The following is a 15,354-nucleotide window of genomic DNA, read 5'->3' as shown; positions in this document are numbered from 1 at the left end:
GCCATCTCGTCGATTCTGACTCGTAGCAACCCTTTAAGACAGAGTAGCACTTGCCCCATAGCGTTTCCAAATAGAGGCTGGTGGATTTGAACTGCAGACCTTTTGGTTAGCAGCTGTAGCTCTTAACCACTGCGCCATCAGGGCTCCACACACATATTTGTGAGTTATATATTATACTTCATCAAAGATCACAGCTTAACACATCAAAATCCACCATGATATGAATGATGCTAAATAAAGTGATATAGCAATCAGATTGTTCTTCATTTTGACGTCCTCTCCCCCACCTTCCTTAAATTCTAATGAGAAAATTATATTGTCAGTACTTCAATATAATAACCATTAGGAGAGAAACTGTGGTTCAGTGATTAGGGCAAGATTTATATACTTAGAGAGTCTAGTAATTTTCCTGTGCTTATAAAGCAAGCTTGATGGTGTTCAGCTCACAGGATTAATTGACAAAGAAGCAGCAGTCCCCATTGGAAATTATTAAGTACCACGGGGCTTTCATTTGAAGGCGAAAACTTGAGAGTTCATTGCAGACAAATGACTGTTTCAGACCAAGTTACCCACTTGTAAAATATTTTCTTTGAAGTGTGGTTGAATAAAAAGCTGGCCCCATAGAGAGGCTTGAAATGATAATGTAATCGACAGCATGTCTAATATTTCTGGGTTGGACTCACTAAAGCACCTAATATTAAAAGTAGTGAATGTTTCAGACAAGCTTTTATCTGAGCTTAAAAATATATGACCATCAGCGGACAGGGATGGGGGGACTCTATAAAGTATAGGCACAGAAGTTATTTCCTTGTTGTGAGAGGTCCAGCTGAGCCTGTCTCTCTTAGTATCCTGCTGGCTTCAACTCTGCTCCCCCTACTCTGCCCAACATATGCAGAAGCTCTCCTTTATTGCTGCTATGGCTCCCCATGCTTTGAGATTTCTAATTTCACTACTTTTAAGATTTAGGCGTGACAAACGTCTTTTCTTAGTTCCTTGAGCCAGGTTAGAGCTTTTCCAGACAAATTTTACTAATGAATTATTGGTGAGAGAGGGGAGAGACATAAAAAAGGGTAAAAATTGAGATGTTTATAAAATCAGTTTTCCGATTATATTTTTAAGGGCGTATAAAAGATTGGATTTATTAATAAAGAAGACGGAACATCCAAGCCCTCTTTTCTTTTCCCTGCTTCAGATCTGTTTCTTTTTGTTCCTTGTGTTCATATGATGCAATGATAAAACAAAACAGTTGGCGTTGAGTCAACTCTGACTCATGATGACCCTGTGTGTATCAGAGTAGAATTGTACTCCATAGGGTTTTCAATGGCTGATTTTTTGGAAGTAGATCACCAGGACTTTCATCTGAGGCTGCTCCGGGTAGACTTGAACCTCCAACCTTTCAGTCAGCAGCTGAATGTGTTAACTGTTTGCACTGGCCAGGGTGCCATCTTAGAACTTCCAGCAAGCTATTAGTTCTTTCTATTAAAAGAAGTTAACTTTCTTTTTTTTTTGTTCTTCTCCATTTCAAATGATGTTCTCCTTAGTGGCACACCTAATTTCTATTTTACATTTGAGGAATTGAAGGTTCAGTTCTTGATTTGTTTACAGAATAGAAGTAACGAAGAGTCTTCCTCTCCTTTCTGATTGATGGGGTGTGGCTGCCTAGAGTGTTCTATGGAAAAGACATCTGGTGGTGCATACAGGTTCTTCGGAAAGAGAACTGTGATAATAACGTCTGCCATGAGCTTGAAGAACAATACAATGCCATGTATCTGTCATTCCCCTCTCAATCCCATCATAGTGAAGTGTTTTGTTTGTTTTATTTTGATTTTTGTTTCTACTCAGGTGGTCAGCATTGGAGATTCCGATGGTTGTTTTCATAACTTATTCCTCAGGTAACAGTGTGGTGATGCGGAACACTTCTAAGTATATATTAAAGTACGTTTCTCCCTAGTTGAATTAAAACCTCCTTAAGAGAGAGCAGATTCTCTCTACAGAGTATGAGGCATAAAATATTCAACAAAACCAAAGTAAATACTCGAGTTTTTTTTTTGTTTGAACAGTTCATTCCATTAAGTCATTTTGATTTCTTACCAAATGAATATGGAAATATTGAAGCTTAACATGTAAAAGGTAGATCAATGGTCCCGATCCATCCCAACATATGCATAATTTTCTACTATTGTCTATTCTCTGATGTTTTGGACAATTTAATTTCAAATGAATCGAGCAAAAGGATATTTTAGAATTTCCTCAGGAAAATAACTCCATATTTGCAAAATTATTACTGCTAAAGTTCCCTCAGGTATGCTCTTCTGGTGACTACTTTAAACCGCATTCGTGACTGGTGGGCTTTATTGAATTTGCCTGTTTTCTTAGCACTTACACCCTTCAGTTTTAAAAGAAAACATTTATTTTTTGACTCAAATCATGATTAACGGTAGCATCCACTAGACAAATGTCAGTTTACTTTGCTCAATTGCTTCTGAAGATCATTTTAGCTCCACAGCCTTCATTCTGGGTTAGGTTTAGATGGGAGAATTTGGGGTGAAGGTCTTTCATTGGTCTCTAGTAACCTCGCATGTTTCAGGATTTTTGCACTGTACCCTGGGGAGCCTTGAGGCCTGTATGGTAAATTCTAGTAGGCCTAAAAGACTGACCGATAGATTCATTCATTCGTTTATTCACCCGTGAATTCAACAAACCATTCTGTGTTCACATTATGCCAGTTACTCTGATGGGTTTCCAGGAGCCCATGCCCTCAAGGAGTTTAGTTAGTGTAGAATACTAAAAAGTAACAAGCATGGCCCATCTGAGAAAAAGGTTATGTCCAGGTGATATGGGCGTACATGGGAGGGGGACTTAGCCTAGATGGGTTGTGATGTTAGTACCAGGGAAGTTTTCTTAGAAGAGTTGAAGTCAGTCATGAAGTTCAGGCAATAGGAATGCCAGGGGTGAAAACACAAGGCCTTTCAAGGTAACTTAAGAAATTCATTTGCTTTCTGAAAACAGATTCAGGCTCCTAGAATTCATTTCAGCGTTAAAACAACCTCCAGTAGCTCCTTCACAATATTGTGACAGTGATGATTCCCTGTAGAAACTAGAGTTTGACTCATTTTTCACGCGAAGAGCTGATATAGTAAAGGGCAAAAAATGAACATTTCTTCACTCTTCAGTTTTGTTAGTGAGCACTTACTTTTTTCCCCTTAAAACAAGCCACTAAGATTTAGTTCTTTAATCTTTCCTTCTACATATTTTAGGTAAATGTATAAACTTGCAAGGCCTTCTATACATGCTTCTGTACACAGAAGCTCTTGTATAAATTTTTAGCCATGTGATCTATTTTTTATCATTTTATAATTTTATGTTTTTTGATAGTGTTGTGCTTTAGGAGATGTTCATGCATTCAATCAATAGCTACGTATTTAATGGACACTCTGTGTTCCCTCTGCTATTCTCACATCTTAGAGGACCATCAACCTCAAGGAGTTCACCTGCCAGAAGGGAAGAGAGATAAACAAATAAGAACAAAACAAGAGATTCTTATGTGCTGTGAATAGAATAAAATAAAATGAGATGTATGACTGAGTGTGATGAGGGAGGGAGTGATGCTAGCAAAAGTGGTCAAGGAGGGCTTCTCTAATACGGTAACATTTGAATTGAGAATTGAATGATGAGGAGTTAGTCAATCAAAGACTCGAGGGCAGCTTTTGTTGTTGTTTTTAGCTGACAAAACAGCAAGGGCAAAGATCCTAAGAGGCTAGCAGGGTGTCTGGAATACAGAGAGCCATGTGAGAAGTGATGTAAGATAAGGCGGAAGAGGTGGGCAGGGATTATACTGGACCTTGTAGGCCATGGCAGATACTTTGGATTTTGCTCGAAGTGTAAATGAGTAATTACTAGAGCATTTTTAGCATGGTAGTTACATGACCTGATTTGTTTTATAGAAGATCACTCTGGCTGCTGTGGAGAGAATGTATCATATCACTGAGATAGGAATGGAATCAATGAGAATAAGTAGAAGGCATTACCGTTATCCAGGAAAAGATGTGAGGGCCTGGATTTGGGTCTTAAACAGAGTCGTCACTAGATAAATTCTAAAGCTATTGCTTTCTCTCTTTTCATTTGCCTACATATGCGTATGTGTGTGTGTGCGTGTATGATACATGATTTTATTTTGGGTTGAAACACATAGTTTAATGTCTGATACCAAGTAGAACGTGGAGGTTTAGACTTTAATGATGGAAATACGTTTTTCCCTTACTCTTAACTAGTCTCTCTGCTATCACCTATGCTTCCATCTACTTTCAGTCCACCTATTAATTCTTGCATTCCCTCATAGCATTCTTTTGCCACAGTTTTGCTTCCAGCCAGCCTTCTATAAACTAGGATAATCTATTGACAATTCTTTTTCTTTGGGTTCCTGGCTTTCCTACCAGAGAAAATGAGTATTAAGATGACCTGATTTGGACATGGAGAGTAGGCAGAAACTTGAAAGCAATGGTAGGCTTTGCCAAGTTTGACAAGACGGAATGGTACTAAATTCAATGTTGAGATATTATTACTTTAGGTGAGGTTAGAAAGAGAGGTGAAGGTGACAAATGTTGAAGCAACTGTAATTTGAGATAGTCTAAGGTCAGATTCCTTACAAGTGGAGGTGAAGATGAGAATTCTTGTTCACGTGATTTATTAGGGGAGCGATCTCAGGAGAAAGGAAGTGAAGGAAGCATTATAGATGAGGGAAATAAAGTTAATTATAAACTCGCTTTGGCCTAATCCAGTGGGGAAGCTCTGGAGCACATATTACAATACAGTGTTAGTCCCCGCTGAGGCAAAGAGATTGGTCTTTTGTACCCACCTCCTCCTAGTTCATCATATGCTGAGCTCTCTGGGAGGGCTTTGTGAGGCGTAGACCCTCCCAGGAGATTCCCCCTTTGGTGAGAACAATTCTCCAGGGAAGGGGGAAGCTGTGAGTTGTTCACATCTGGCATTCATACCTGCTGGTATGTCAGGTAAGAGGGTTCCAGGTGGGACACCAGCTTCTTAATGCTACAGCTCACCAGGATTTGGAGCAATAAACTTATCATTGGTAGCACCCAGGGGAAATCCAGATGGAGTTGGAGGATGGCGAAAGAAAATATTTGGTAGAATAGGCTTCAACATTTACAGCTGGGCTAAAGTAGAGGGCTGGGAATTTTAAAACAGTTAGGTAGGGACTGCCTTACACCATAAAAATAATTGTCAAGTAATTTTATCCAGAAATTATTTAAATACTTAGAAGATTAGAGAGCTTAGATTCTAAATCAGGTAAACAATTACAGTTATAGATTGACTGTAATGATACCATGATCAGGTTGTTTAATGCACTCTATGGTAAAGCTTTGCTATGTTGTGTGCTTCATCAAGAAATGTCAAATCTGCAGGAGTATACTTACGTGTCTTCCAGTGGCATGGCAGTTAGTTGTGGAAAATGAGAAGAGAGTTTCAACAAATATTTTGCTTTTAAAATTTTTCTTCTCTGGGGGAAATACACGCATACGATGTATACACTCCCACATGTATATATACACACATACATTCATACATACATGGACACACATGTGTACACATACACACATTCAGGTATACACACAAGCTTTCCTATTCCCTGTGTAAGTTTTCGTTGTATGAGCCATTACTTATAGAGAGTCTATATGCTAGCATTTAGATACACAGCTCAATAAAATGCCCTGCTGGCTGACAAACCAGCAAGTTAGCAACAGCTTCAAAAGAGAGTGTTTTTGTTTTTTGTTTTAAATAAGCAAGAGTAGAATTCAGATAAACATTGCCTATCTGTAGTTCTAATGACAACACAAAAGGTGATAATTGAGTGTGATCAGAATTACTCTTGAAAGTCCCATACATCTCTCAAAAATTGGAGTGTTTTCCCATCTCTACCAGTCCCGTCCCCCCCCCCACAGCAATAGAACAGATCACTGTTTCTTTGATTGAACAACTGGAGTAGTTTGTTTGTGTTGAAGGACCATAAGCCATGTGAACTCTGAAACTCTGGGATCACATTCTGCGGGAGGTATGCCACCTGAGGCCAAGGGAGCTGACGCTGACTGGAGGAATGCAGATTCATTTCTCCCACCTCACACTTGCTGTGGGAGCTTATGTTCATTGAGAGGAATGGGAGGATTGTGGTGGAATTGCTTGAGCTATTTAAGTTCTTCTTTCTCTCTCCCTTTTCTCTATCTATTTAGCCCTTTCCTTCCATCTCTTGCGTTTGCTGAACACCTGTAGTTGAATCTATGTAAGTTAAATTCAAATACACTGTACCTCTATTGCATAGGACATTCTATTTTTATCCATCTTTGTTTATATGGATGTTTACATATTCTTTGTTGAAATTAAGTGACAAATATAAATACCTATGTGTGTGGCTGTTTGACTTTTAGAAAATTCCATTAGGAGTATGAATTTCATCTCTTATTATATCATGTCATATTGCAGTGCTTTTAGTTTACCTGGTTATAAAAAGAATCACAGGAGTATGTGAACAAACCAGTTTTTACCTCTGGAAAACAATTCAAAGCTCCAAGGCCATCAAATGATGGGGCCTTTCTAAGCCCCACCTTGGAACAGTAGCCACCATTAAGGCTTTTTCCTAAGACTGATATGAAGACACAAGTTAACTTCCAATTTTGTTTTTGTTTTAGTTTGGAGTAACAATTTATTTATGTTATTGTTATGTCATTGTTATGTTGATTTGCTAAAAGCTTAAATTGATAGCTGTATTTTGTAATCTCATGTACCACCCAGCTGTCTTGGCCTGACCACAGTGAAAATACTTTCCCAGTGGAGATTCAGTTAAATCATTCCCTGAGAATTCGAGTGACTAAATTGTGTTTTGTAAATTGTGCTAAACCACAATTGGATAAATGTATTTCCTACCAAGGCTCAAAAGTGTAAATTTTGAAGGTTATGTTTCTTTGTAAAGACCAATTTCAGGTTCTCTTAAGTTTGATGATTTTATCATTGTGTTTAAGAAAATCTTCATGCTAATTTAAGTATTGTTTGCCAAAGTAAAAAAAAAAACAAGTTTCTTAAAATAAATAATCTTATTTAAGGCATTAAGTGCACTTAAAAAGCAATTTCCGTCATATTCTTTGTAGAAATTCTATTGTGGTTGTTACACAGCTTCATTCATTGATTGAACAAATGTTTACTGAGTCTAAACCATTGTTATTGTGCTGTCGAGTCGATTCTGACTAATAGTGACCCTATATGACAGAGTAGAACTACCCCATAGGGTTTCCTAGGCTGCAATCCTTATAGAGCAGATGGCGAGGTCTTTTCTCTTGCAGAGCCACTGGCGGGTTGGAAGCAGTGACTTTTGGTTTAGCAGTTGAGCACTTAACCATTGCACCAGTAGGGCCCCTTAGACTGAACTAAACATTATTAAAGGCATTGGGTGTATTTTGGTGAGGAAAACCACGCTCCTGACTCACAAAACTTATGGTCTCCTGGAGGGGTGATAGACTATAAACAACTGAAGAAATAGCAATTTAGAGAAGTGTCAGACAGAAGATAGGGTTGAGTGACAGAGAATATTTAACAGGAGAGGAGCTAGTTCATTAGGTGCTTAGTGAAGGCTTGTTGGAGGAAATAGGTTTTAAGCTTAGACTCAGAGGACGAGAAGGGGTCAGCCATGCAAAGAGCATGGGGCAGAGTTTTCTAGGCACATAGATGAGTGAGTGGCAAGACTCAGGGCAGAAAGAAGCTTGGGTGTTTTCAGAACTGAAAGAAGACTGGTGTGGTTGCTTGCATCAGTGCATTTATGTGTATGTGTTTGTGTGTGTAGCAGGGGGGTGGGAGGAATTTGGAGAAAGTGGCGTAAGATTATAGGTTAGAGAAGTAAACGGATGCCAGATGATTCAGAGCCTTATCAGCCAAGGTAAGACATTGGATTTGGAAATAAGTCTGATGGAGCAGGAGAGGGGGAGGAGGGTGACAATAAAGTTTTTAAGTGTAGAGAACCATTATCTGATTTAAATTTTTAAAAGCCCCCTTTGGCTGCTTTAGGAGCCCTGGTGGCACAGTGGTTAAGAGCTCGGCTGCTGACCAAACGGTCGGCAATTAGAATCCACCAACCACTCCTTGGAAATGCTATGGGGCGGTTCTACTCTGTCCTATAGGATCGCTCTAAGTTGGAATTGACTTGAGGGCAACATTTTTTTTTTTTTTGCTGCTTTATGGAGCATGAAATATGTGTGAGCTTGTGCCTGAGGATTTGTGTCTGTGGCTAAAAATGGAAGCAATGAGGCCAGTCAGAAGGATATTAGAATTATCTAGGCAGAAGATAAAATTAAAAAAAAAAACAAAAAAACTTTACACCTCAACTTAAAACAAAAATCTTCACAACTAGGACAATAAACAACATCATGCTAAATGGAGAAAAGTTTGAAATTTTCAAGAATTTCATTTTACTTGGTTCCACGATTAACACCCATGGAAGCAGCAGTCAAGAAATCAAATGATGCATTGCATCAGGCAAATCATCTGCAAAAGACCTCTCAAAAGTGTTAAGAAGCAAAGATGTCACTTGAAGGACTAAGGTGCGCCTGCCCTAAGCCATGGTGTTTTCGGTCACCTCATATGCACGTGAAGGCTGGACTATGAATAAGGAAGACTGAAGAAGAATTGATGCCTTTGAATTATAGTGTTGGTGAAGAATATTGAATATACCGCGGACTGCCAAAAGAATGAACAAATCTGTCTTGGAAGCAGTACAGCCAGAATGCTCCTTAGAAGCAAGGATGGTGAGACTTCATCTCACATACTTTGGACATGTCATCAGGAGGAACCAGTCCCTGGAGAAGGACATCATGCTTGGTAAAGTAGAGGCTCATTGAAAAAGAGGGAGAACCTCAATGAGATGGCTTGACACAGTGGCTGCAAGAGTGGGCTCAAGCATAACAATGATCATGAGGATAGCATGGGGCTGGGCAGTGTTTTCTTCTGTTGTACACAGGGTTTCATTGTATCGTTTACTATGACCAAGTTTTTGAGAGGATCAGGCTTCAGGGGGTGATCTTGTTCACTTTTAGACACCTAGCACCAAACTTATTGCAAGATTGATTAACTCATCAAACACTTATTTAGCTTTACCATATTCCAGATGTTGTACTAAGTGTTAAGGATATCTGGTGTCCCTATGCTTATGGCATTGCAGAGATTATAGATTTTAGAGTGCTAGAAGGGACTGTATTCAGGAATGATCTCCGAATGATCAATCCTCATTGTAAAGATGAGGAGTAAAATTTGAACCCCTTAATTTATCTGTAAATATCAAAATTCCTCCAAAAATCCAAACCCACTGCCGTTGAGTCTATTCCTACTCACAGCAACACTATAGCATGGAGTAGAACTTCCCTGAAGTGTTTCCAAGGCTGTAAATCTTTATGGTAGCCACCTGTCACATCTTTCTCTCAAGGAGCAGCTGGTGGGTTCAAACTGCTGACCTTTTGGTTAGCAGCCAAGCGCTCTAACCACTGAGCAACCAGGGCTCCTCTGCTCTATAAGTCATGTTATTTTAGGAAAACTTAATTTTACTCATTTAGCAATAGCTGTGGCATTTTTTTTCCCCTTAGGGGTATGATACAATCTGTTTTTATTTCTGTTTTAATTAATTGTTACAATTAATATTATTAAAACTTTCTGTTGCATTATGAACTCATAAAGATATAAGCTTTATGTCCAAGAGTTCGGTGGGCAGTGATGTCATTGGTTTTAACTAGACTTATAAAAAACATACACAAGAAAAATCATAAACCATGTTCTTACATGCACACGTTTTTTACTGAGGCATTAGTAGTGAACAATAGGAGAAGTGGCCACTTGTGTTTTTTATATTATTGATGGTAGTTTGATAACTACTTTCAAGCATTTTAGAGAGGTTTTTTTCAAATTTAGTAGAAAAAAAAAAACAAAAGAAAGAATTTGTTGTTGTATAATGCATTCGTGTGTGTGTGTGTGTGTGTGTGTGTGTGCGCGAGATGTATTTGTTTTAAGGTCTTATTCAACTTTATAAGTTAGGATGCTTGGTCAAAGAATAAATAAATGGAATTGGAATAGCAAGCTGTGTACATGTGAACAATTTAAATACCAACAGACAAAACCAGATTATTTAAGGTGGTCTAAAAAGTATACTTATTATCTAAATTATATTATGGTATTTATTGTTCATTGAGAGTGGGCTTTTCTTGGTTCTATTCACAAGGTCAAATATTGTGTAAGAAAAGAGATGAAAATTCGTGCCTTAAGGGCATAACAATCTTGAAGCATCAGGCATGATCTGATATGCACACACCTGAGTTTCCTGCAGTAAGCTGTTAATGTCCTGGGAATACCCCATAAAGCAAAGGATGTTTCAAGATGTTTTGTAGACTAGGTGGACTATTAATTAGAAGAGTGTTTCAGTACAAAAAAAAGAGGGAGGAAAAGGATGTTGAATGAGACAGAGAGTAGTGAAGCGAACCTATCTGAAGCTTAAGAGCAGTTTAAAGAGTTGAAGATAAAAGCAAAGATGGAGATAGACTTGAATCACAGTCAATGGAAGATGCAAAATTACTAAGACAGTTGAAATTAAAAATAGGAAGTAATTATAACCAAAATTTTTGCTTTATTCTTGCAAATGGGTTGGCAAAACTAAATTAAAAGAAACCAAAAAAAATCAAAACAGCTGCCGTGGAGTCAGTTCTGACTCATGGAGACCCCAGGTGTGTCAGAGAAATGTGCTCCATAGGGTTTTCAATGGCTGATTTTTCAGAAGTAGATCGACAGGCCTTTCTTTCAAGATGTCTCTGGGTATATTCCAGTTGCCAACCTTTTGGTTAGCAGCTGAGTGCTGCACCAACCAGTGACTTTCTCAAAGAAATTAGAAGACCGACAATGGAACATTTGACCCTGCACCTTCAAGGAAGGAACAAATAAATATCCAAGGGCTGACGATGGAAGGTTCGTGGAATTTATAACTGTTGTAGTTTTTGTTAGTTGCCGGCAAGTCAATTCTGACTCATGGAGACTCCATGTGTAGAGAGTAGAACTGTGCTACATTGGGTTTCCAAAGCTGTGACCCTTTGGAAGCAGATTGCCAGGCCTGTCTTCGGGGGTTCCTCTGGGTTAATAGTTGAGTGCTTAACTGTTTGCGCCTACCAGGAACTCAACAGAATTTTATATATATAAATTGATTGAAAAATCAGTGGTGAAAATAAAAACTAGAAAGAAAGACTACTTGTCTCCTGGAATCAATTAGAAAAAAAATAAAATAGAGGCTTTGCGTATGCGTAAACAGGAGTAGTCCATGTTTTGTTAATTAATTTGTATCCTTGTAAGCGTACTCTGCACTCCTCAAACACAAGTGAGAGAGCAGGCTGCTCACTTCCTGAGTGAATGCTTAGAAATAAACATTACCAAGAATTTGGAGAAAACCTTTGGGACAGGAAAATTTCTTTTTACTCCTAACCACTCATCTCTGGCTGTCTCTGAAAGCCTACCACTTCCTCTCTTCTTACTGTGGCACTTAAGCTTCTCATCTGTTGATTAACCTTTTCCCTATGATAAACCCATATTATCGCTATGTATATTATATATGGCCTTATACAGAACCTTAAAATACTCTTCCCCATGTAATTGACTGGAGTTTACCATTTACTCCTGAAGGTTGAGGGTGGATGTAAGGAGAAGGAAATTTGATTTGCCAGGCAGATTTTTTTTTTCCTCTAAACTTTTTCAGCTGTACTAATTCCTAATCAGCCAAAGAAATTCTTAAGGGGCTAGTTTGGGGTTAGGGAGGCAGATGCATCTTGGGAAATTTTCACATATGCAAAACAAATGTCTTCCATTGAAGTTTTTTAAATAGTCTCTTTAAACTTTAGCATGTGTCAGGCTAGGGCTTGCTCAGATAATCAGAGGCCCGCAGAGACAGGCGAATCAATGCACACAGACACTGGGGTCCATTATGATGAGCATCAGGCTTTTGTTGCTTGTTTTAGTTTGCTTTCAAAAATTGCTTCTTAACGTATTACCTACAGAACTTTCCCATTTCTTTAGCTCTATTCAGAAAAAAAAAAAAAAAATCATCACCTAGTTCACTTAAGAAACCAGGAAGACAAGAAAAGCTCTCCAAGTTTTCTTGGGCATGTTGCTGTCAGGTCTGTGGCTTGATTCTAGAAATTTGGCAAGTGAGCTGGTATACATTTTTTATCTTCTTCCCCTTTATTTATGGACAGGTAAGGTTTAAGAGGAAATGGAGTATAGCAGAGCACCTCATTCTTGCCTTTTCTCCTTGTTTGCTAAATAGGGAAGTCCATCAGCTTGATAATGGAGGAGAACAATGACTTTGGGGAGAACCCCCAGCAAGGCCAAGGGCAGCAGAGTGGCATGAAGTGTGGGTGGCTGAGGAAGCAAGGAGGCTTTGTCAAGACTTGGCATACCCGCTGGTTCGTTCTCAAGGGAGATCAGCTCTATTATTTCAAAGATGAAGAAGAAACCAAGCCCTTGGTAAGTAGAAAAAAATAAAATGCATTGTAGGCCTGAGGAATCCAAGCAGCAGAAGGATTTGCTGGAAACCAATGGAGATTGAGGCTGTCCCAATCTCCTTGGCTCTTACTCAGTTCATTGGCATTTTTTGCACTTTTTCCCATTGTTTGCTTTGGTTGAGAGTTGGTGAACTTGCTAATTGAGGCTAAGCAGCGCATTATACTTGTCTAATATAAATTTTAATTTTTACTAAGCTCAAATAGAATGTCTGAGTCACTTGGGAAAACTTCTTTCATAAGACAATTTTAATAGACATCTGCTAGAAGACATATATTGTAGCCAAAACATCTTTTCTTCTCTCAGGAATACACTGAAAGCAAAAATTTGAAGGAATACTATAAACACAACTTTCAGTAATTTCTGAGACATCTTCAGCAGCAATTCTCTAGGGCTTCCCTCCACCTTAACAGACGTAAAATATAGATGTGGTGCTAAACTGTACTTGATACATTCAACTGGGATGCACAATATAGTCCTCTGAGAATAGGCTCTATGCTTTTTTGTGGTTCCTTAGCAGTCTTTTCTTTGCTTTCCTACTTACCGTTTTCTCAGCCACAAGTCTCTAGACTGCAGTGAGAGAGAGGAAAAGTCATCTCTCCTTGTAGCTCTAAATAAACTCTCTCCTCTGTGATCATTGCTTATCAACTCATGAAAGGAGAATTCCAGCGGAGGCATCACCTCTGTGCTTACCCTCCATCCACATCCACACGGTACTGGTAAACCACATGTTACATGAGTTTACATAAAATCTCTAACAGAGTGTTCCTGAGACTATTTCCTCTGGTGTTAAATTCACAAACGTAATTAGGGGCTGGATCAGGGCTCTGCTTTAGTGTTTTAAATTCCTGAAGCATTTTAGTTTCACCAGCTTCTCATTCCTCTCACTAAATTAATTAACAATAGCAACGACAGTACATGATACAAACCCTGATTGTTTTTTGAAATTGCTACAGTTTTTGAGCTTTTACTAGGGCCAGACATCAGGCTAAGAATTTACATGTATTATATTATGACATGCTTGAAATAATCCTATCAGGTAGATACTACCATCCCTATTTGTGCATGAAAACCAAGTGTTAGAACATTATGCAGATTACTCAAATGTAAACAGATAGTGGAGCCATGATTTACATCTAGGTAGGTTGAGTTCATATGGGCTCTGCCAAAGACCTCACAAATAAACTAATGAGAATATCCCATACTGGTGTCACTTAGGATAGTTAATGGTGTATTTCTGTATTTGTTACTTAATTTGGCATAACAAACCAGTAGGGAATATGAGGATTATCATTACAGTTGAAAATATTGTGGCTTAGAGATATGGTATGACATGTTCAAGGTCATATAGAGATAAGAGGCAAAGCTGTGGAATCTTTGTCCCTTATCTCACAGTTCAGGGTTCTTTTTGATTGTACCTTGTTTAATGCTCCAAATTAAGTATTATCTTGAACATAAAATCATTTTTTACCAAACTTAGAGAAAGGGATCAGATGAATGTGAAAAAAGGTAGAACCTGAAGCAGGTGCTTAAATGATCCAGAGTGGGGATTTTGACAACGAGCAATGCATTGGACAGAAAAGATTCAATGTTTTCTCATATAAACTCTTATTCTGGCTTGCGGGGGTGGGGGCGGGCTGTGTTGTTAACCAGAATGACTACAAATTAAACAATTAAGTAGACATGACCCAGGATGAATACAGGGGATGAGATGAGCAAACAGAGGGTGCAGAAGTCTAGTCAGTGGAGAATTAAAAGCAACCAAACCAATATTTTGACTGTTTGGTGAGCTTAGCGTATCTTCTAGTCATGAAGGTAAGGTACAATGGCTTAAGATCAAGTACATTATTTCTCAAATTTGAGAACTTGCAGATGACATAGAATATGCAAATGAACCTCAGTTTGAGGAACTTTGCCCTAAACTGTCCGAAGGAGATATTATCATATTATATTGATCTGCTAGTCTATACTATTTATTTTTGAGATCCACAGGATCATAGTACATAGCACAATGCAGCTGTTGTGGTTTGATTAAATACTGGCAATATAAACAAGAATAGGCATAAACTACTGATTAATTCAAATAAATATCTGCCTCCATATGAAAATTACTTTTAATTCATAATGTTTTTAGAATAAATAGTATTTTGATATTAATATGTCACTAATATATGTAGACTTATAATAACTAAAATTAACAAAATAGTAGTATTGACAAGAAGGTATTAATTCTTATATGTAGTAATTCTTACACTTTCTTTCCCCAAAAACTTTCTTAATTGTTCTTTCTACATATTATTTGTTAAATGTCTGCTATTAATAAGGCAGTAAAAAATCGGGGGGAGTAACTTTGGATTTTTTTTGTTTGTTCTTTTGGATCATCTTTTATGTCCATTCAACCCTTCCTAACTAGCTAGAAATGTTCAATAAAACTTAATCTGTTTTTGTTTTTTCTTTGTTTTTGGCTTCCAGACAGTGAAAGAAAGATAGTGAATCAACTGATTAATGTACCTCTAAAATGAAAGTATTGCAGTCCTTGAAATTTGTGTCCCTCCTGTCCAGAATTTCATCATAGAAAACTTATGAATGTAGCCAATTTTTGAGAAAAAAAAAATAATATATCCATGATCTCTGTCACTCATAGGTCAGCATTCTAAACATTTTTCCAGTTTTTGGATAATTTTTTTCTATTTTTATTTATTTTTTTAACTTTTTTTTTCAGAACCTTGAATTATTAAATTTGTACTGTTTTTATTTATTTATTTATTTTTATTG

The 15,354-nt window shown here is 37.9% G+C and overlaps 1 protein-coding gene across 6 annotated transcripts in view; it reads left to right on the top strand.

Annotated features, from left to right (window-relative positions):
* The window catches only part of LOC105756932 (rho GTPase-activating protein 24-like), a 382,387-nt gene that overhangs the window by 90,778 nt on the left and 276,255 nt on the right, over positions 1–15,354 (top strand). For 5 of the 6 annotated variants that reach the window (XM_023724708.1, XM_023724703.1, XM_023724704.1 and 2 more), the window contains exon 2: positions 12,344–12,543. In XM_023724708.1, coding sequence (XP_023580476.1) covers positions 12,364–12,543 — 180 coding nt within the window. In that variant the 5' untranslated portion in view covers positions 12,344–12,363. Of the gene's footprint in view, positions 1–7,827; positions 7,937–12,343; positions 12,544–15,354 lie in introns of those variants that run through there. The other variant, XM_023724705.1, reaches the window with a different exon arrangement.

Source organism: Trichechus manatus, unplaced genomic scaffold (genome assembly GCF_000243295.1).
Source record: "Trichechus manatus latirostris isolate Lorelei unplaced genomic scaffold, TriManLat1.0 scaffold00257, whole genome shotgun sequence".
NCBI lineage: Eukaryota > Metazoa > Chordata > Mammalia > Sirenia > Trichechidae > Trichechus > Trichechus manatus.
The sequence above is the reverse complement of the archived record's forward strand: the minus strand, read 5'-3'. Positions and strand labels throughout refer to the sequence as shown.